The 23,842-nt window shown below is 38.9% G+C and overlaps 1 protein-coding gene across 4 annotated transcripts in view; it reads left to right on the plus strand.

Annotated features, from left to right (window-relative positions):
- The window catches only part of NRG3 (neuregulin 3), a 1,114,305-nt gene that overhangs the window by 840,200 nt on the left and 250,263 nt on the right, over positions 1–23,842 (plus strand). For all 4 annotated transcript variants that reach the window (XM_074382491.1, XM_074382493.1, XM_074382492.1 and 1 more), the window contains exon 3: positions 19,019–19,092. In XM_074382491.1, coding sequence (XP_074238592.1) covers positions 19,019–19,092 — 74 coding nt within the window. The remainder of the gene's footprint in view (positions 1–19,018; positions 19,093–23,842) is intronic.

A 23,842-nucleotide genomic window follows, 5' to 3' on the forward strand; every position in this document is an offset into this window, starting at 1 on the left:
GGGAGTGTGTGCCTATGCACATACGGCTGTGTGAGGGTGAGAGTGTTTGTGGTGGAGGAGTGTGTGTGTATTTGAAGTAATAGTGAAGATTCCGAAAGAAGATCGATGCAGATGTTTGCTATTCTAGTTTTTGATAAATTTGAGATCTCTATTATCTAGAATGATTGAGGAAAAAAACCTTTTGCTGTTAGTATTACAAAAATATGCAAAGGTGTTTATGTTCTATAAATAAAGGTATATACCTTAATACATGATACATAGAGTGCGCTGCCAACCCAGCTGATCTGTAAATCTGTTTGCTCTTAGATCCACGCCTTGGCCCTTCTTTTATTCTGTTCCTTCCCTATTTCAGAAAACCACACTTCTTAGGCTCTCCTGACCAATGGCTTTGAGGGGAGTTGGCCAGTAGGAAGCACTAAATGTGAACAGACACTTTCTGTTTTGTCTGTTTTTCTGGTTCACTTCCAACAGCAGCTAGGTTCGTCTAGGGTTTCAGCTCCTGTCTGACAGACCCATTGGCTTTACTTTAGTCTCTGTGACTCAGACGTCTCTCTTTCTCCCTTCAGCCTAGGGATGAGAATGATTTCATGCTGTTGGGGTGTTGCCAGTCCCTGTTACTTTACCATCCCCTGCTTAGTTTCTTGCCATTTCTTCACCTGTGTAGTCGATTGTCTTTATCTCATTTCAGATATTTAAAGAGGTTTCTGTTTTCTGGGTATACCAACTCTTGCTTTCTCAGTATATTTAATCTTGAGTGAGCATATGAATTGAGAGGCTGGGATATTAGAACATATTATTAAATCTAAAGCTATATTAAATATCATTGTAATTTTCCTTTAGACATTTTCAGATTGATTTAACTGTGCCCTTAAATGACTGTGGATAAATCATTAAATTCATGGTCTTACTTTTACCTTTATCTGTACAGTAAGTCTAAAGCAATAGGCTTGACGTTCCTCAAAAGATAGTTAAGGTCATACATGGTGGCTCATGCCTGAAATCCCAGCACTTTCGGAGGCCAAGGTGGCCGGATCGCCTGAAGTTAGGGGTTCAAGACAAGCCTGGCAAACATGGCAAAACCCTGTCTCTCCTAAAAATACAAAACTTAGCCGGGTGCGGTGGCGCATTCCTGTAATCCCAGCTGCTCAGGAGGCTGAGGCAGAGAATCGCTTGAACCGACGAGGCAGAGGTTTTAGCCAGCCGAGGTCGTACCACTGCACTCCAGCCTGGGCAACAGAGTGAGACTCCATCATAAAAAAGAAAAGATAATAACAAAATGGAGCACTTGAGAAATATACATAACACTATGTGACTGCTCAAGAGCAACAAGACAAAGAGAAATAAACATAAGTCTCCAGGGTTGGTTTAATGTTGAAGTGAAATCCAAGCTTTAGCACATACTTTGCATGTGCCCTGGGACACCAAGGTTGATTCAACTTCAATCTCTAAATCTATAAAATAGTGGTAACAACATCTCCTTCTCAATTGTGTCATAAAGGTTACTTTACCTAACCTTTGTAATGCTCTCAGCACTTGGTTATTGCATAGAATGGCTCCTCAAGGAAGTTGGTATTTTCTTCATCTATTCCTATGCAAGATGTAGAAGTTCTTTCTGATAGCACTCCCTCATCAATGTATTCCTAAGTAAAACACATATAGGAGTATTATACATATCACCGATCACTTGATTAACTGAATCTCTCTCTCTTTCTTTCAGCAGAAAATAATGACCAGGTATTTATTGAGTTCAAGTCACTCACTGCTCATCTTCTGAGATTCCATTTCAACTTGCCAGACACTTCAGTTAAATAATATTCTTCTGAATTTCACTTTGAATTTACTTTACATGGATACCTACTTAATTTTCGTCAACTTACTTTTTCCAGGTTGCATCTTGCTTTGTTTTAGTATTTTATTTATTTATTTTTATGAAACAGAGTTTCACTTTTCTCACCCAGGCTGGAGTGTAATGGCATCATCTCTGCTCACTGCAACCTCCACCTCTTGGGTTCTAGCAATCCTCCTGCCTCAGCCTTTCAAGTAGCTGGGATTATAGGCACTCTCCACCATGCCAGACTATTTTTTGTATTTTTAGTAGAGATGGGATTTCACCATGTTGGCCAGGCTGGTCTCAAACTCCTTACCTCAGATGATCTGCCTGTCTCAGCCTCCCAGAGTGCTGGGATTACAGGCGTGAACCACCGTGCTGGGCCCTTTGTTTTAATGAAAGGTCAACAATTTTATGCATGTCACTGTTTGAAAGAATATCCTCTACAGTGCCTTCTGTAGCTTACCTATCCTTACACGTTTGTGTCATTTGTCCAGTTTCCATATAACATTCAGGTTTAGAATGGTAATGTCTCATTATTGAATCTTGCCCAAGCTAGTGACTTTGATATTGCCACCTCTTTTTGACCTTGCTTTGTTAACAGAAAAAAAAAAAGGCAGGATCGGGGGGATGTGTTACCCAAACTCTAGCCAGTTGAATTGTGTTGACTGCTTTCCAGAAGAACATATGTTCTCATTGGAAAGACTCAGAAAATTTGGCATCAGGGATGGAATGTGGAATTTAGGAATGAGTCTGCTTTTTAAGAGGAAGTATAAAATAGCAGAAAGTACACTAGATTTAGAAACAGAACATGTGGGGCCTAGTTCTTGTTCAACCCCTTATGCCCTTTGATATCTTAGGTAAGTTCCTCATCTTTGTTGAAACATGCTCTTTATTATTTCTTCTATCTCCACAATTCCATGGTATTAGAAAATGTTTATATTTGAGACAAAACCTGCACTTGCATCTATCTGCTTTAATTTGAATGCTATATTTTTTGTGTGTCTTTAAGACATGCTATAATATTGAGGGATTCTTGGTATTGAAAATCAAATGAAGATGCGAGATAATGAGTGGGTCGTAAAGAGTCAACAAAGCAAAGAATGTGCAACATTTATAAAAACTAAATTATTTGATCCCTCTTATATTGCATCATTAGTAAGTGTATTTTATAATATAAAAAATGCAAAAAAAAAAAAATACAAATGTGCTCATAATGAAAAGCAACCAGCTATGAACCTGTTTTTCTGCTCCAAACCCACACCCCTGATCTCCTCATTCATACCTTGAGTCCGACACACACAAGCAAGCTTATTAAACCATTTCATTTGAGGTTTTTCTGGTTGTTCATTTCACATGTAGAATAGCACACTAAGTCTCTGTTTCTTGATTTATCTACTTTAGATATGGAGCAGTGATTTTCTACTGATACTGAGAATGAAAGTCATTTACTCCATATCCCACTTCTTTCTCCTCTCTGACTTTATCATAATCCTCAATTTCCAAAGTTGGTCTTCATGGCACACTTAATTGAGGATAATAGTATAGTTAAGAAACAGGGCTTACAGTGGAAAGCAGTTTGGTGATTTCTCAGAGAACTTAAAACAGAACTGCCATTCAACCCAGCAGTCCCACTACTAGTATACATAGCTTAGAGAAAATAAATTGTTCGCCAAAAGGCACGTGCACTTGATGCTTGTCACAACACTATTCACAATATCAAAGACATGGAATCAACAGTGGATTGGATAAGAAAAATGTGGTACATATACATCATGGAATACTACACAGCCATAAAAAGAATAAAAATATCTCTTTCAAAGAAACACAGATGCAGCTGAAGGCCATTATCCTAAGTGAATTAACATAAAAACAGAAAACCAAATACCACATGCTCTCACCCATGAGAACTGAATGATGAGTACATATGGACATAAAAATGGCAGCAACAGACACTGGGGATGACGGGAGAGGGGAAGGATGGACAAGGACAAGGGTTCAAAAACTATTGGGTACTATGCTTCATACCAGAGTAATGGGGTTCATTGCATCCCAAATCTAAGCATCATGCAAAATACCCATGTGACAAACCTGCATATATACCCCCTGAATCTAAAATAAAAGTTTAAATGATCAAAAAACAAACAGAAAAGATATTTGAAAAATATTTGTATTATTAATGTAAACCCATGTTACAATGATAAAACATTTTGCCAATAAAAGTAATTTTGACTTGGAAAAAAAAGAAATAGAATGATAGTCTGTAGACTTGTGGTAATTCCTGAAGCCTCTGGAAAACATAATAAATTTTAAAAATAAGATTTATTGAATTTTCTTAAAATACACACACACACACACACACACACACACACTCACACAAATAGACTGGGCACAGTGGCTCACACCTGTAATCTCAGCACCTTGGGAGCCTGAGGCAGGCAGGAGACTTGAAGTCAGGAGTTTGAGACCAACCTGGGCAACACGGCAAAACCCCATCTCTACTAAAACTACAAAAATTAGCTGGGCATGGTGGTGCGCGCCTGTAATCCCAGCTACTTGGGAGGCAGAGACAGGAGAATTGCTTAAATCTGGGAGGTGGAGGTTGTGGTGAGCTTAGATCATGCCAATGCACTCCAGCGTGAGCAATGGAGCAAGACTCCATTTCAAAAAAAAGTACATAAATTAAGAAACTAAAAAAATGAAAGCATAAATGAATGACTTGATGAATAAGTAAATGAATAGCTTCAGAAAAAAATGAACAAAAAACAAGAAACATGAATTTTTGTATAAAATTAAGGTTGCTCTAGTTACAGTATTCCCTAGTTTCTCCCAACAAATTTTCAAACTTAGAATAACAATTATATTTGGCTGTGCACCAACTGAAGCCTATAAGCCTCGGCTATTTTTTTAAGACCAGACCTCCCTTTCATCTCAGTCTGAGGTGCATGAGGCTTTTAATATGAAATCACTTTCCATTCAGTCCAAAGCTTCCTTGTTGCTGATGAATGTCATACATAATGAAAGATTATATCCATTTATCCTCAGCAGTAAATCATTTATCACACAAGGGAGATATATTATTGTGAATTCTGATCAAAGCTGCCGACTTCCTTTAGCTCTGCACCCTGTTAGTTGATTGTACAATATCCTGGGAGAAACAGGAAAAAATTATGCTGTTGAATGAGCGTTTGGCAACTCTAGGGGTTTCTAAAATGCCTTTTAGAAAAATCATGTTTCATGTAGAACCTTCTATGATCCAGGCATGTGAACTGTAAAACTCTTATTTTACCGCCTTCACTTAATTAAATCAGAAAGCTGTGGGACTTTTTGCAGCTTGCTCTGTGATGTCTGCAAACAGATTCCTGAATGACATCCTGTGGACACTTTGCCCCCTTTCTTAGACAATAATTACTACCACTTCTTTTTGAAGCATGCTGTGAGTGATTTTATCAGTTGTTTGCTAAGGAGCTCTGTCTCTCCTTTATAATGTCAATCATTACCTTTTAAATACATTTTATCTCCCAGATTTCTTTTCACTCTTCCTGATGAAGCTATGTACTGTTTTGCTTCAGGGAATCACCCACACAACCCAGGCGGAGAAGGCTGACCTCTTTGATCTCTTGTATATAACACACTCTCTTTTGAGAACAGAGCTTTCCAAAAAGGACATTACCGCCCTCCAGATGAGACTCTTCTTGTGTTTTATCTGTGATTTTAGGTTATCATTGCCCTCTGTTACACATCTGTATTTACTGCTTTTCAAATTCAATAGCATATAAGAGCCTTGGTGTTAAAATTATCCCAAGTCAAGTGAAATACAGAATGAAGCAGGAATAATAGGACCTTTCTTCCATCTCACTTGTGTTTCTGGCCAGCATGCTGGTATGGTTTATTCAGATTTTATGCAAAGTTTTAGCAGGCAATTCACCAAATCAAGTCAGAAACCTGCACCCAACATTTATAAACAATGTTGCTTCATTGATCATCACCACATTCTTGAAGTAGCCTTCCAGTGCTTTGGTTTTTTAAGAAGTCAGTATCGAAATTCATATTCTACTCTTGCAGACTGTGTGAGCTCACTATATCCCTTGTGTGGTGTATAGAGGAAGTGTAATTTTCACCAAGTGGCTTTTTCTTAAAACAAAAGATGGCTAAATTGATCAGAATGGGATATTGTTATAGCAAAAATAGCATACATTAAACTTTAGGTGATCCTGTTAATAGTTCTTACTACCGTGACTATTCAGATTATTGCATTCCTACATAAAAGTGATTGACGGATTTAGCAAATAAAATACAGTACACCTGTTCAAATCTGAATTGCAGATAAACAATGAATGCAATTTTAGTATAAGTATGTCCCAAATATTGCTTCTAGGACACACACAAAATTTTTTTTCTGAAATTCAGCTTTGAACAGGTGTACTGTATATTACCTGGCAACCCTACATATAATAGAATTCACGTTCTAGTCTTTGCTAGTCTGCAGGCGTTAGCTTCCCCAGCTTGGCAACTCCTATGAACTGAATTGCACTGCTCCTACTCCACTATTCACATGTTGAAGCCCTAACTCTCAATTAGACTATATTTGGAAATACAGTTTTTAGGGGAAAGTTAAGGTTAAGTGAGGTCACAAGGGTGGGGGCTTAATCTTGCAGCACTGTGGGCATATAAAAAGAGAGAATCTCTCTTAGGTGAGGATGCAGTAAGAAGGTAGGATCTGCAACCCAAGGAGAGAGCCCTCATCAAAACCCAATCATGCTGGCACCGGGTCTTGGCCTTCCAGTCTCCAGAAATTCGAGAAAATAACAATCTGTTGTTTAAACCACCCAGTCTATGGTATTTTGTTATAATAGCCCAAGTTGATTTATACAGTAACTTTAGGATGTTTTACTAGGGCACAGTTTTATTTTTCTTGCTGAACTGAGAGCTAACAAGCATGGTCATTACCTTTGATATGGTTTGGCTGTGTCCCCATCCAAATCTTATCTTGAATTATAACTTCCACAATTCCTATCTGTCATGGGAGGGATCCAGCGGGAGGTAATTGAATCATAGGGAGAGCTGTTCTTGTGATAGTGAATGGATTTCACAAGATCTGATGGATTTAAAAATGGGAGTTGCCCTGCCCAGGCTCTCTTTTTCCCTGCTGCCATCCATGTAAAATGTGACTTGCTCCTCCTTGCCTTCCACCATGACTGTGGGCCTTTCCAGCCATGTGGAACTATTAAGTCCATTAAACGTCTTTCTTTTGTAAATTGCCCAGTCTCAGGTATGTCTTTATCAGCAGAGTGAAAATGGACTAGTACAGTAAATTGTTACCAGTAGAGTGGGACACTGTTGAAAAGGTACCTGAAAATGTGGAAATAACTTTGGAACTGGGTAACAGGCAGAGGATGGAATGGTTTGAGGGCTCGGAAGTAGATAGGAAAATGTGGGAAAGTTTGGAACTTCCTAGAGACTTGTTAAATGACTTTGACAAAACTGCTGATAGTGATATAAAAAATAAGGTCCAGGTTGGGAACTAAAGCAAAGGTGACTCTTGTTATGTTTTGGCAAAGAGACTGGTGGCATTTTGCCCTTCCCTAGAGATTTGTACAACTTTGAACTTGAGAGAGATGATGTAGGGTATCTGGCAGAAGAAATTTCTAAGCAGTAAAGCATTCAGGATGTGACTTGGGTGCTGTTAAAGGCATTCAGTTTTATAAGGGAAGCAGAGCATAAAAGCTCAGAAAATATGCTGCCTGACAATGCAATAGAAGAGAAAATTCCATTTTCTGAGGAGAAATTCAAGCCAGCTGCAGAAATTTGCATAAGTAAAAAGAGCCAAATGTTAATCCCCAAGACAATGGGGAAAATATCTCCAAGGCATGTCAGAGGTCTTCGCAGCAGCCCCTCCCATCACAGGCCTCGAGGCCTGGGAGAAAAAAAAAATGATTTTGTTGGCCGGACCTAGTGCCCCTCTGCTGTAAGTAGTCTAGGGACTTGGTGCCATGCATCCCAGCCACTCCAGCCATTACTAAAAGGGGCTGTGGTAAGGCTCAGGCCATGTTTTCAGAGGGTGCAAGCCCCAATCTTGGCAGATTCCATGTGGTGTTGAGCCTGTGGGTGCACAAAAGTCAAGAATTGAAGTTTGGAAACCTCCACCTCGATTTCAGAGGATATGTGGAAATGCCTGGATATTCAGGCAGAAGTTTGCTGCAGGGGCAGGAAACTCCTGGAGAACATCTGCTAGGGCACTGCGGAAGGGAAATGTGGGGTTGAAACCCCCACACAGAGCCCGTACTGGGGCACTGCCTAGTGAAGCTGTGAGAAGAGGACCACCATCCTCCAGATCCCAGAAAATGGGAGATCCACTGACAGCTTGCACAGCACCAGAACAAGTCACAGAGACTCAATGCCAGCCCAAGAAAGCAGCCAGGAGGGAAGCTGTACCCTGAAAAGCCACAGAAGCCGAGCTGCCCAAGACCACGAGACCCCACCTCTTGCATCCGTGTGACCCAGATGAGAGAGACGTGGAGTCAAAGGAGATCATTTTGTAGCTTTCATATTCGACTGCCCTGCTGGATTTTGGACTCTCATATGTCCTGTATCCCCTTCATCTTGGCCAGTTTCTCCCATTTAGAACAACTGTATTTATCTAATGCCTGTACCCTCATTGTATCTAGGAAGTAATTAATTTGGTTTTGATTTTACAGTCTCATGGGAAGAAGGGTCTTGCCTTGCCTCAGATGAGAAGTTGGATTGTAGACTTTTGAGTTAATGCTGTAACGAATTAAGACTTTGGGCGACTGCAGGGGAGGCATGATTGGTTTTGAAATGTGAGGACATGAGATTTAAGATTTCAGAGGGGCTAGGAGTGGAATAATATGGTTTGGCTGTGACCCCACCCAAATCTCATCTAAAATTGTAACTCCTACAATTCCCACATGTCACAGGAAAGACCCAGTGGGAGGTCATTGCATCATGGGGGTTGATCTTTCCTGTGCCGTTCTCATAATAGTGAATGGGTCTCACAAGATCTGATGGTTTTGAAAACGGGAGTTTCCCTACACAAGCTCTCTTTTTGCCTGCTGCCATCCATGTAACGTGCAACTTGCTTCTCCTTGCCTTCTGCCGTGATTTTGAGGCTGGCCTCCCCAGCTATTTGGAACTGTGATTCCATTAAACCTCTTTTTTTAGTAAATTGTCCAGTCTCAGATATGTCTTTGTTAGCAGCATGAAAACAGACTAATACAACCTTTCTTGTCTGGATATGTCAGTCAATTACTCTTCTAATTCTGAGCAAAAAGAGACAAGTGAAGGAATCTCCCAATGGTTGGCCCTTAAACATCAAATTCTATGATTGGCTAATTTCTCAGTTTTGACATCATAAATCAGAACATTGAAGAGAAATCATGGGGGGGTAGATGTAACAATGAAACCAGCCCACTATTGGCTGAAAAATATTAAAGGCACTGATGGGAACATTTAATTAACTAGAGAAATAGGGGAAGACAGCCTGACTGTCATCTGACTTTGCTGTTAGTATCTAAATTACCTACCTAAATTATCTAATTAGTAGATGTATTTACAAGGATTAAGGGCAGTGTTTGTGTGTGTGTGAGGGTATGCGTGTGCGCAAAGGTACACAGAGCATGCACCAAATTAAGACTCAGTAACCCCATTTAGAAAGGAACACCTGAGAGAGATGCTCCTTTTTTCATTTTTTTTCATGTCTCCATTATTAAGCACAATTATAAGCATATCCATTTTTAGTCTGCATTCTAGCCTGGGCAATAAAGCAGCACCCCCATCCTCTCTCCCTCTTCCTCTTCCTCTTTCTTCCTCTTCTTTATTCTTTTTTCTTTCTTTCTTTCTTTTTTTTTTCAAAAAGGAGCACCTGAGACTTCTGAGAGGTTAACCACAGGTCTCCATCTCCCTTCGAAGTGGCAGAATTGGAGAGCATCCTGCAGCCAAAAGACATGCCTTTTCCTCCATAACTGGCTACCTACCTTGAGAACTAACATCTCACATTTTTCACCGTAGAGCTACTAAGAAATCAGTAACAGTGCATTTCCTCAAATTGACGTGGAGCAAATTTCATCCATCTTCCAACAACCTGTCGTTGTTACCTACCTAAACCTTTTCTTCTTCATAAGGGCAGTTTTTATTTTATTACCTCTGGTATGATATTAATTATGAAGGCTTTCTTTCGGGGGCCACCATATTACTCTCTTATTTACCTTCTTATATTAAAAATAGATGATTTTTTCATACCAGATGTGGTAAAATCAAAGTTAAGCTAGCTAGAATAGGTGATTCCTCCCACATTGCTGTCTGGAAAATATCGCTGTGCACCCTGAAGTGTACAGGGTGTTCATGCCCATGTTAGGTGTTTTATTTTTGTTAATGAGGTGGTGAGGTTGAGGTGAAACACATGACTAAGTAGAGACAGAAATCTCTATAAAGACCAAACGTTTATTTAGACTGATGTGAGGACGCCTCAGTCCCTGATTCTCCAAGAACAAATGTGTCATATTTAGAAGTAAAATATTGAGACTGGGAGTGATGGCTCATGCCTGTAATCCCAGGCCTTTGGGAGACTGAGGTGGGAAGATCACGAGGTCAGGTGTTTAAGACCATCCTGGCCAACATGGGGAAACCCTGTCTCTACTAAAAATACAAAAATTAGCTGGACATGGTGGTGCTTGCCTGTAATCCCAGTTAGTGGGGAAAGTGAGGCAGGATAATCACTTGAACCTGGGAGACAGAGATTGCAGTAAGCCAAGATCATGCCACTTCCACCTGGCCACAGAGCTAGACTCAGTCTGAAAAACAAACAAACCAAAATGATGCAAATGGCTTGCTGTTTCCTGGGTGCTAAAAGTGACCAAGGAAGTGTGTGGGTAGCTGCTGGAAACAAGTCCCTGATACTCAATGAGTGATTGAGAAGACCTTATAGTTGAGCAAACACCTTTGTTCTTATATTTTTTAGCTCATCAAACTTGAACTCAATCTTTGTCTTTTCCTTCTTTATGGTGCAGATAGTGATATGCAGCACACCATGTGGATTTGGGCAAATGATTTTAAATTCACACCTAAAAACCACTGCAATTTTATGATGAATTGGCCTCCATCTACTTCTGAATTTAAACTTTGCTAAAAGGAAAATCCCTACATTTTCTTAAAATTTAAGATACAATTCCATTAGCAAGAAACGTCAAAGTGACATTTTGAACAATGATTGCATCAGACAAAAAATTTGTTATGCATCTGAAATCTATTGGCAACACATTGGAAAACCTTCAAGACTTAGAAAGCAGCTGTTGCTCTGAAATTTAAAATAATCAAATTTTAGATTATTTCGATTATAGTTAAAAGTATTCTGTAAAGGCTTTATAGCCAGTCCATAGGTAATTTTAATACCAAGTGGTTAATTTTAATACCAAGTGGTTAACTTAAAGATCTTCCTGTATTAATTAGTGTTCTTTTTAAAATAAGAATTCTTAATTAAATTCTCAGTTGAGCAAAAGAAACCTTATTCGTTAATCAATGTCACAGTATTCTCCATAGACACACTCAGATCTCAGTTTCTGTGATGAGTGGCTAGGGAAAGGAATGTGTTCTCCTACCATTAATACCTTTTGAGCCAGTAACTCTAAACTGTTGATCCTTAGCTAAAAAAAGTTTTTGGTCTACCCAGAACACACTTGGCATTCAGACTGAGGCCTCATTTGAAATTCTGGCTTCTAGATTTCTCATCTCCTTGACACTGGGCAATTCAGTTTTCCTTGCATGAGAATCCATCCTCTCTTTTTTGTTTGTTCGTTTTGGTTTTGGCTTTTAAATTGAGGGTTGTCTGCAGTCAAGAATTGTCACTGCAAGCTGGGAGCAGTGGTTCGTGTCTGTAATCCCGACACTTTGGGAGGCTCAGGTAGGTGGATCACTTGAGATCAGAAGTTTGAGAACAACCTGGCCAACATGATGAAACACTGTGTCTACTAAAAGAACAAAAATTAGCTGGGTGTGGTAGCGCACGTGTGTAGGGGGCTGAGGCAGGAGAATCACTTGTCCCCAGGAGGCGGAGGTTGCGGTGAGCCAAGATCATGCCACTGCACTCCAGCCCAGGTTACAGAGAGAGAATCTATCTCAAAAAAAAAAAGAAAGAAAGAAAGAAAGAAAGAAAGAAAAGAAATGTCATTGGCCTTTGACCAATATTTCTCTAGTCCTTATCTAGCCCCAGCCCCTAGTAATCATCATTCTACTCTCTGCTTCAGTGAGTTCAACATCTTTAAATTCCACATGTAAGTAATAACATGTGGTGTTTGTCTTTCGGTGCTTGGCTTACTTCACTTAATGTAATGCCTTTCAGGTCGTTCATGTTGTCACAAATGACAAAATTTTCTTTTTTGCTCTAAAGCTGAAGAGTATTCCATTTTGTATATGTAGATACCATATTTTATTTATCTCTTCATCTGTCGATAAACATTTAGGTAGATTCTATTTCTGGGCTATTGTGAATGGTGTTTATGTAAGTTTAGGATTGCAAATATCTCTTCTAAAGACTGATTTTATTTCCATTGGTTATATATCTGGTAGTCGGACTGCTTGATCATATGGTAGTTCTATTTTAAATTTTCTGAAGAATCTCCATTCTATGTTCCATAATGGCTTTACTAATGACATTCTCACCACAAATAAGGTAAGGTAATACGTAGGTTAATTAACTTGATTTAGCCATTCCACATTGTATACGTATTTCAAAACATCGTATTTTAAAACATTGAAACATCATGTTGTATATTACAAATATAGGTAACTTTTATTTCAATAAAAAATTAAATGTCATTCTTTAGTGACGATTCTCCTGAAAAGTCTTCTTACTCATAGTTGATGAGTGTGTTTTAAATTACAAAGCTCAGGAAGTATGCCTTTAAATCAGTAATCAGTATCTGTGACATGGTTTGTTGAGAACATTATTAGATTGGACAATAATTTACAAATTTAGGTCTTTCATTTTTAAAATAATTTATGGCTTTAGTTCATGATATTTGGGCCATATTTTTAAATCCTAATCTTGGGAAGGGTGGCTGGATATATGACAATTTGTGTCTTCACTGAATTTCCATACAGAATGCCAGAAGGTACCACAGATAAAACCAACACTTTAAGGTCAAGCCCAGTTGAGTTTGTATGTAGTTCAAATTCTTACTGGCTGTGTGGTTTTGGGGTAAGATACTTAACCTTTCTCAATCTCTGTTTCTTCAGTTGAAAAGTGGGGATGATGCTCTCAAATTCAAATAATACTAAAAATTAACATTTATTGAATGCTTATCATGTACCACAGATATTGTATCATTTACTCCTAATAATAAATCCAGGGGGTGGCTACTGTTGTCTCCATTTTACAGATATAGAAAGGAGGCACAGAAAGGCAGAGCAGCCAGGCTTCGAAACCAGGCAGAGCTCCAGACCACCTTGCCTCTCAAATGTAAACTTGAAATGCCAGACGATCTTTCCATTTTCCCCAACCAAGGACTGACAATGAAGCTCAGGAGAACTGGCAGAAGATAGAGAAGAATACCTGGATGGTTTGTTCCTTTTTCAATTCAGCCTTTAATTGGCCCTGTTAAATTGGCAGGCGTGTCTATTACTGACCAGGTGTCTATTTTCCTGTAACACCAAAAGGTAAAGGCCATTGTTTTCCTTATGAATAAAAGTTGTTACTGTCAGGAAACAAACCATATAATTTGTCTACAACCGTTTCCGTTGTGAAGCTAATTGGTTTTGGCTAGTAAAAACTTTATGTCTATAATCAAGTTTCAAAGAATAAAGTGTATACACCCTCTATAGCATGTATAAAGTGACCAGGCACTATGAAGAGATTGAGGCAAACATTTGAACCTATTTGTATTCTTCATATAGTTGTCTCTATAAATTATATGAAATCCATTGTTGTAGATACAGAGCAGGAGATCACTAGGCATAAAAATGACTAAAATGCAATTGTGTATTATCAGCTACCTGCACTTGTTTTTCTCCTTCCTAATACCATCTCATATTTTTTTTGGCTGAAACTGAGAAATGATACTAAATAATTTTCCTAAAGTATACCCATACAACAAAATGAAATCCATAATGTAAATCAACCCTCTTAATCATCATGATATGAATGAGGAAGACAGGTGCTGAGCAACCATCTGTTGACTGGGCTATCTCTGTAGATAATCAAGTCCCTAAGAAGGAAGACAGAGTAGAAATGGAGAATGTGAAAGTGAAGCAATAATAACACCGTCTATCAATGAGTAAATGACCAGAAAATCTATAGAAGCAGAACAAGAAAACAGCACACTTCCTTCAGTAGAACCATGTTAGAGTTGCTTGTTTTTGTATTTCTCTTGTTTTATTTTCCTAACAAGAGAAAGGAGGAGAAATTGAAGAATGATCTGGAAATGTAGGGAGGCTATTGATCACAACTGGAGGTTCCGTTTTCACTCATTGTCATATAACTTAGTTGTTATTCAGGAAATAGGCTGCAAGACACTGGCAGGTGAAAATTGTGGAGGTGGAAATGTTCTGAAGTTATTGGTGTAGCCTGGATCATCACTTTTAGCTGGCAAAAAGATGGCCATTTCTATAGGAACATTAGCACATGAGTGACCTGACCATTGTAAGTCTCTTTCTTACAGTCCTCTACATCCAGCCCAGGTGATATGTTGATCAATCTGTTTTACCATACCAGGCAAAACAAGTACTGAATTTCAGCCAATGATCACAGATCTCATATTGTCTCATCCTTGCTGGTACTATTCTTTTTTCCTTGGCTCAATTGTTGCCTTTTAAAACTCTTCACTTAAAGCAGCCCCTAGGCTTTTCCTTGGGTACAATGCAGAAAAGGAAAACAATGATAGAAGTGGGTGCTTGTTATTTCGAGTACAGCTGGACAGGTGGGATGGGTGAGGGCAAAACTCCAAGGATGTCAAGAGTAGAAATGGTGAGTCTGCCTTTGAAGCTACACAACTCCCTGTACAACCAAGTGAGAGGAGCTTTGAAAGCAATGCTGGTTAAAAAAAAAAAAGTAACATAATATCGACTTAGTTAAGGCAAGATTCTCTGTGGGGAAGTAAAGGCCTTCAGCCTCTATTTGGCCCTGAGGCTCATGGAGAGAGACCTTTGCTGATGCTTCGGTTGGGCTCAGAAAGACTCCTGCCCTCTCCCAGAGATTGGCCAGCAGTCAATCTCTCTTATTGTGTGTTTTCTTGCCATCTCTTCCCCTTTTTATCTGCTCTACTCTGTTGTGCACATGGTCTCTTCCACTATGCAATTCCCCGCAGTGTTTTAAATGTGGAAATAAACAAAAGAAGTAACATGATCAAGAACTTACTGGTTTCTCAACCAAGTGTGGTGGCTCACACCCGTAAACCCAACACTTTGGGAAGCTAAGACAGGAGACTTGCTTGAGACCAGGAATTTTAGAGACCAGCTTAGGCAACATAGGAGAACCCCCCTCTACAAAACAAAACAAAACAAAACAAAAAAATTTAAATTAGCTGAGTATAATGATGTACACGTGTAGTTTCAGCTACTCAGGAGGCTGAGGCTGGAGGATCCCTTGAGTCTAGGAGGTCAAGACTATAGCTAGCCACTGCATTCCAGCCTGGACAATAGAATAAGACCCAGTCTCAAAAATATAAATAAATAAAATAAGAATTCACTGGTTTCCAATGTCACAACTCCTTTATCTCAGAGTAGATATACACATAGAATTGGAGGCTAGCTTTTTTTTTTTTTTTTTTAATTACAATGTCTTAGCTCTTGTGTACTGAGTTTACTGGTGTGGTTATGTCACTGTGGATAATGATTTTTTTTTTTTTTTGTTACACAATGTTTATCAACTTTGACTATGCTTCCTGTCCTGAGCATGCTCCCCGTTTTGTAAAACAACTGGGGAACACTGAGATTTTTCACGTAATTCCTGTGATGCCAGGCTTCTAAGAGATAAAGAAATACAAAGAACAGTGAGTGGACAGATTGAGTGGGGCTTTGAAAGCAATGCAGAGTAAAAAGATAATAGAATATATACTATAAAGACACATGCAAATATATGTTTATTGCAGTACTATTTGCAATTGCAAAGACTTGGAACCAATCCAAATGCCCGTCAATGATAGACTGGAATAAGACAATGTGTCACATATACAACATGGCATACTATTCACCCACAAGAAAGGATGAGTTCACGTCCCTTACAAGGACACGGATGAAGCTAGAAACCATCATGTCAGTAAGCTAACACAGGAACAGAAAACCAAACACCACGTGTTCTCACTCGTAAGTGAGAGTTGAACAGTGAGAACAAATGGACACAGGGAGGTGATCATCACACACTGGGGCCTGTCAGGGGTTGAGGGCAAGGGAAGGGAGAGCATTAGGACAAATACCTAATGCATGCGGGGTTTAAATCCTGGAGGTCAGGTCAGTGGGTACAGCAAACCACCGTGGCACATGTATACCTGTGTGACAAACCTGCATGTTCTGCACATGTATCCCAGAGCTTAAAGTAAAAATTTTTAAAAAAGAAAGATAATAGAATATTAGCCTGGTTAAGTCAAGATTTGTATTTTTTTAACATATATTCCCAATTAAAGATCACACATGTACTTATTAATGTTATTAACTCTGTCATGTATTAAGATGAACAAAAAGGCATTTCTATTATATGAGTTTTTCTTATTCTTTACTTGTATCTTTCAAAAAGAAAAAGAAAAACAAATACATACTCAGCTCTCCCCAAAATAACCAAAACAAAAACAATCAATGCAATAATACTTCTCAAAAGATATGCTTGCCTCACTATCAGAAGGTCTGCCAACTTCCGTCTATGCACTAGAAGTGCGTTTAAAACTTTTTGTCTGTACGTCTTGTCTTTAATGTTGTTATGACTTCAATCCACTTCATTGGCATTACCTGCAAGCAACATTCCATCTTCACATTTGGATGAGTGCGAACTTATCAAGGTGCTGTATCTGCGATTTTCAGTCGAAATTTTACTTTAGTGGAAATTTTGCTTAAAACTGGGTGCCGATTAGCAGTGACTCCCCTCCTTAACAAAAGAACACGGTTTGCTGCCTGCCCAGCCACACAGCCCCTTGGGGGGCTTCCTAGCGTGGGATGGGCTGCTGCAGTATCATCACACCTTATTAGTTGCAGCACAGAGGTATAGAGATAGGAGGAACATACTTGCTCTGCAGTTTTCCTGACACCACACCCAGGGTAGGTTAGCACTCATGGAAAATCAGTTTAAGATGAGAAACATTTCAAACATCTTTCCTTATTTTCTTTCCTACACGCAAATAAAATAATGCATTTTAAGTAACAAAGAACCCTTAAACAGCAAAACAAACCCAAAAAGATGCTTCTCCTTAAAAGCCACTATCTACTTAGGATATTCTTCTTGTATTACGTAAAAATACAAAGAGTAAAGTGTGCTTAAAATCTCTCACAAACATTGGAAATAAAATCTTCAAAAAGTGAATGCATACAATAGTACATGCCCAGGACGTAACTCATTATGGGGAAATGAAAATGATAGCACCATGATACAGGTGAATCAGGATAAGAACAAGCTAATTGCATTAGGGCAGCTTTCAGAAAACAAGAATTTATTTTTTTTTGACAAATATGCCTAAGTACAAAGTACACAAAGTATATTCTGACTGTTTCGGTGATATGCCTGCTTTATTTCAAGTGAAATAAATGAATTTTTAAAAAGTCATAAAAATATGTGTATGCTTTTAAAAAATTCTTTCAATAACCTGTTGGGTATCTGGAGTATCCATATATTGGAGGTCTTTGTTCGCATTCTACAAGGAGAATTGCCAAATCCACTCCAGAGTGCCAGGCTTAAAAAGGTGTTGAAGAGAGCCTGCCCGATTACCTGAATTCCAATTTGGCTCACAATGAAAGGTAGAAAAATTACCTCGATGCGTTTCTGTGTTGCTTCTCCCATTGCAATAGGCCTTATTTAATAGCTTATTACACTCAGAAAACAAAGCATATTCTAAGGAAAGAACTCACGGCTCCTGTCTCTTGACAGAACGGTCTCTTTGAATTCTTTTGTCGATTTCATAGATTTCTAACAAGCAGAGAATTTTTTTTTTTAATCTGATTTTTTTAATGCCAGCAGCACTATTTCCTCCTCTGTAAGTAGGACAGATTCATGCTATAAGCAACAATGGATGCTTCCCTGCTGAACTCGAGCATGGCAGATTAAGCTTCAAGCGGGCGAGTAAATGCCACCTCCCCACTTAACAAGACTGTTCAGAGCCAGGCATTTGGGGCCACGCTGTATTTGTTCCTGGAACTGCTGGCTGATGAGCCACTGCTGTCTGAGGCGGCCAAGCAGCCCTGACTGAGCGAGCTGTGTGAAGACTCGACAGAGGCCTGGCAAGGCTGAGTGGGCATGCCTCATTGCTGGCGCTTCCAGGCAAGTTCCTTGCCTCTAAATTATGCCTGCCTCAGGACAGTTGCCTTGTACAGAGCCTGGCAGAAGATAGGCACTTTGCACATGTTTACTGACTATAAAAGAGAAAAATAGGGAGAGAAAAGAATCTGAGTTTAGAGATGCCTTTCAGATCTTACCAGATAAAATGCTGTTATTTCTGGCAAAGTGGTTAGGTGACATTGACTTTGAAGAACAGCTAAGAGGTTAAAAAAGAATAGGACGAGCAATGAACAAGCTAATAAAACACATGGAAACAAAATTAGTAGTAGCCAAAATCTTTAATTGATCCATTATATTTCAAAATATCTTTTATTAGGATAATGGCACTTGCAATGTGATCTTTCTAAATGCCTTTTAGAGACCAGTGTGTTCCGTAAAGAAAAATACACCCGTATCCAGAATGACAACTTTAAGAACCATTATTTAGATTGCTGTGAGGTATCTTAAAATGCAATTCAGTTTGCTCCTCAGATATTGCGTATCAAACTATAAAAGCAGAGCTACATTGTTGGCTTTCTCTTTTTTTGGCACAGAAATAGAATCGAGAATCTGCCTGTGGATGTCAGAAACAGACTGAATCAAACAATACAAAAGCATGAATGTACTGTTCTCACATTGATGTCATTGATGGCTATTTTACTTGTTTGAATCTTAAATCTTTCACAACCACATGCGTATGTTTGTCATTTATCCCCTTTTCTCAGGTGCAAAGAAGGCTACCAAGGAGTCCGTTGTGATCAATTTCTGCCGAAAACTGATTCCATCTTATCGGATCCAAGTAGGTCAAGCATTTTTCTTCTCTCTAATGCAATATTTAGGCAGCTCTTATTCTATGCGGTGGTTGTTAACTCAGCTGAAAGCTATATTTCAGTCTTGTGACTGAAAGCTGCTGAGGGCAGAAACTGATGGCAGATGTTGGTGTTCAAAGCATGCTCAGAGCTGGCTCATTCTAAGTCTTCTCTGACAGTGAGGCCTGGCCTACCAATTCCATCTTGAACCCCTGCTGGGAACTCCCAACAACTGGGGCTTCCTTGGTTCTCCCTCTGCCCAGCCACCCAGCACCTCATTTCAAAAACAGGGATCTAGAAAGATAAAAGAACTGAAATAATGTTATGGAAACTATGGTGTTAAACTGCTTCTTATGCTTTGGTTGGTAATTCAAACCATATCTTACTAAAGTAAGAAAACGTGTATAAAACCATGTAAGAAGTTTTCAAAGAAGCTTTAAAAACTCTATTTACCTTATTTATTTATTTATTTATTTATTACAGTTTCTTTAATAAAAATAAAGAAACTTTGAACACTCCATTTTTGGCAGCACTGTTTGCAGATCAGTAATTACTGTCCTAAGGACAAATTATTTTTTTCTCCATTTATGAAAGATGACAATTTGCGGACTAAAAATATGGCTAGTCATTATTTTCTGTTTGTATATGAGTAAAAGTAACCTTTTATACTAAAATGCTCAATACTAGTCAAATGTGATGTGTTTATCTTTAAAGAATTCTGTGCTCTTTCAATAGCTGCTAGAATTGAATCATTACTCAAAAAAGGGGGTTTTTATTGAATCAGCAATTTATTTTAGTGAGGATAATAATAGGCATTTTGCAATTGTAAAGGCAAAGTTATGGCTTTCTGAATATCATACATACTGAATATATGTAACATAGACTTCAGCAAAATATTTTGTACTGACTACAGGCAGAGGTCGCCCTGCCTGTGTTTGTTCATTTTGCTGCATAATGAACATGTCTCGCCATCTTCCAATATCTTTTCAAAATGCATATTTTCATTTCCCCCCCCCCCCGAATTTTTAGGTACATTTGCTTAAGTAAATGCAAAGTTATTTGAAAGAAAAACGTTTTGTTTCATTTCATTTAATTCGATTTTATCTTGACAAAGCAACCCACCATACAGCAATTACTCTTTCTGTGCAAATTTAGCTTTCCTTGAGAAAAGTGAAGGTTGCCACAGGGATATCTCTATTTCCTGAAAGGTGAGGCACGGTTCTCTAGGAATTACCCAGAAAGGATGGTGTTACTGGAGTTTTTGGTATCTTATTTATGAAGTGATTTGGTCCGATTGCGAAGATGTCATCTGAAAGGGTATTCATGGTTATGGTGTTAGATATATATTTGGCATATTAGGAATCTTGCATAAAATAATGGGCTTGCTGATTTCTTTCTCTTTCTCTGTTTCTCACTTTTCCTAATGTATCTAGTTTTCCTCTTTGTTTTTCTTTCTCTTTTCCTTTTTATCCCTTCTCTTTTCCTATTTATTTATCTTTCTTCATTATTTTGTCTCCTTTAATACTTCTTCCCTCCATCTTTCCCTCCCTCCCTCCATCCCTCCCTCCCTTCCTTTCTTCTTCCCTTCCTTCCTCTTTTCCTTCCTCTCTCTCTCCTTCCCTTCTTTCCTTCTTTGCTTTCTTTTCATATATGGCAGTGGAATAGCTATTGAGTACAGGCTACAAAAAGCAAGGCCTTGCATGTGATAACAAAGTGGGTAAAAAACTCTTTAAACAATCTAATCAAATTTTAGCATCCATTTAGATATCATAATTCATCACTGCAAGAGTGGAGGATGGCTCCACCTTAAGAACTGTTCTCTCCTCATAGAACAAAACGATCCCATGGTTACAGTCACTATCTCTGAAAACCTATTTCTATTTCTATTAAATTGCTATTAAAATTATAGCTGTGTGAGCCAGGCATGGTGGCTCATGCTTATAATCCCAGCACTTTGGGAGGCAAAGATTCTTGAGGTCAGGAGGGTTCGAGACCAGCCTGGCCAACATGGTGAAACCCCGTATCTACTAAAAATACAAAAATTAGCTGGGACAATTAGTAGTAGGTGCCTGTAGTCCCAGCTACCTCAGGAAGCTGAGACAAGAGAATTGCTTAAACCCAGGAGGCAAGGTTGCAGTGAGCTGAGGTCAAGACACTGTACTCCAGCCTGGGTGACAAAGCAAGACTATCTTAAAAAAAAAAAAAAAAAGAAAGAAAGAAAAAGAAAAAGAAAAAAGAAAAGAAAATTATAGCTCTCTGAAATGTTTCTATTAAGTGAAATTGCAAGATAGAAAATTATTTTTATATAAAATTGTAAAAGGAACATACTTTGGCCCAAATGTAGAAAAGAAATATACTAAAATGTTGAAAGGATATGGAATTTTATGAAATTGTTTTCCTGTTTCTCCAGTTTTCTGTAAAATGGCATATCATTTTTTGAGTCAAAATGCCAGAATTCCTTGAAATTTTTTAAAAAAGAATAAGCACTGAGAACCCATGGATGAGTCCCTGAGACACAGCTTAAATGGAAAAGCATTATATCTTCCATTCATCCATTCACACATGCATTTCTTTAGGTAATAGTTAATTCATTTCATCAGTATTTTCTGAGCATCCACCAAGAGCCACCTAATCGGTCAGGTTCTGTTAATTCAAAGGTGTGCAAACAGGATTTAGACTCTGAGGATCCCGCAGATTAGTGAGGGAGAAAAACATGTGGATATATAAACATGGGGATAAATTTGGTGTAACATTTACCCCTTTCTGACCTTAGCATATTTGATTTGGCTCCCAGGCCTCAGCAATGTTAACTGGGATTATAGGCGTGAGCCACCTTGCCCAGCTCACACAGTTGTAATTTTAATAACAATTTAATAGAAGTAGAAATAGGTTTTCAGGGATAGTGACTGTAACTATGGGATCATTTTGTTCTATGAGGAGAGAACAGTCATTATGGTGGAACCATCCTCGACTCTTGCAGGGATGAACTACGATATTTAAATCGATGATTTCACCTGAGCAATGGTAACAGTAATACCTGTAAGCATTATTGTTTATCTAGATCAACAGAGTCAATGCCAGGTAATGTCAGCCCACTTCGCATATTCATCACTATAATCATTACTAATATGTGTTTAAATGATACATGTGCCAGGCACTGTGCCAAAAGCTTTACATGGATCATTTTAGTAAACCCTCCCAATCACAGTGTAGTAAGGAGAGTGCTAACAATTGCCCACATTTTATAGAGGAGGAAATTAGACCTCAGGGATGCTAAGTAAAGTTGCTCAAGGTCATACAGCTAGTTAATGCTAGAGTTTAACTTCCATTCCAAATGACTCTAGGACCTGAGCTCCCAACTGCAGGGTGCTTTCCTCCCTCCCCTGGAAGCCTCCCTTCTCTAGTTATTTTCAACAGGACATTTATCACTTTAAATTCCATTGACTGAAACTCAATGACCTGCGGCAAACATTATTCTAAGGAACAATATTTGCACAATTTTCATATCTTAATGCGGCAACTTGAACTTCCATAGAGATTTAAATCCCTAATGAAATTTCCTTGTCAAAATTCTTGCTGAAGGATTGTTTAATTTGCTGCTCATGATATCTTCAGAATGACTCTAGGCTCGGGAAATAAGCTTCCAGTCAGTACGCTCCCCTCCATGTTTCTTCTTCTGTCTCCTCTCTTCTCTCCATTCCTTCTTCCTTCCTTTTTCTCTCTCTCCCTGTCTGTCCAATGCATACTTTTGCTGAGTGAAATCTCCATTATCAGGGGGTGAGAATCCCTGCTCTTTTCTTCCCTCTCAGGCAATGCAAAGTTGTTCAGAAATGTGTACCTTTTACACTAAATTTTAAAAACATAAAATAATTTTTTTTTTTTGAGACAGAGTTTCACTCTTGTTACCCAGGCTGGAGTGCAATGGCGCAATCTCGGCTCACCGCAACCTCTGCCTCCTGGGTTCAGGCAATTCTCCTGCCTTTAGCCTCCTGAGTAGCTGGGATTACAGGCACGCGCCACCATGCCCAGCTAATTTTTTGTATTTTTAGTAGAGACAGTTTTCACCATGTTGACCAGGATGGTCTCAGTCTCTTGACCTCATGATCCACCTGCCTTGGCCTCCCACAGTGCTGGGATTACAGGCGTGAGCCACCGCGCCAAGCCATAAAATAAAATCTTAAATGACCTGTATTTAGGAAAATGATGCAAAGATGTCACTGTGAGAGCCTTAAGGGCTTAAATGACTACTTCAAAAACTTATCCCCTCCGCTTTCTTTTCAATTCCAAGAACCTAGAGCTAACTCCATTCAGGAACACATTTACATATGAGGATCAATCTTATAAAGTACTTCAGTGACAGTTTTTGTAGAAACATCTAATGCACCAATCTGTCAGATTGATCAAACCCTCCTATGGATTCAATGTACCTCAAGTTGCATTCACATCATGAGGCTGAATAGCAAGCAGGGGTTCCGAAGGAACGTAATGAGTGACTCAGACTTTGGTCAGAGTCAAGAGGAAGTGACCTTCTGTGGAGCAGCCAGCATCAGCTAATGTAGCATTTTTGAAGGACATATTTCTGCCCCCTGCCTCCTATGCTGCCAGTGCACCCAGGGATGGCAGCAGTAAGCTTCCCAGAAGCTGACTTGTAGACTCCTGCCCTGGTTTTCCTTCCTTACTACCCATTCGCACCCAGTGCAGTTACCATCCCAGCCTTGAAGCAGAGTTAGATGTTGGTCA

This window comes from Saimiri boliviensis, chromosome 12, assembly GCF_048565385.1.
Source record: "Saimiri boliviensis isolate mSaiBol1 chromosome 12, mSaiBol1.pri, whole genome shotgun sequence".
NCBI classification, from domain to species: Eukaryota; Metazoa; Chordata; class Mammalia; order Primates; family Cebidae; genus Saimiri; species Saimiri boliviensis.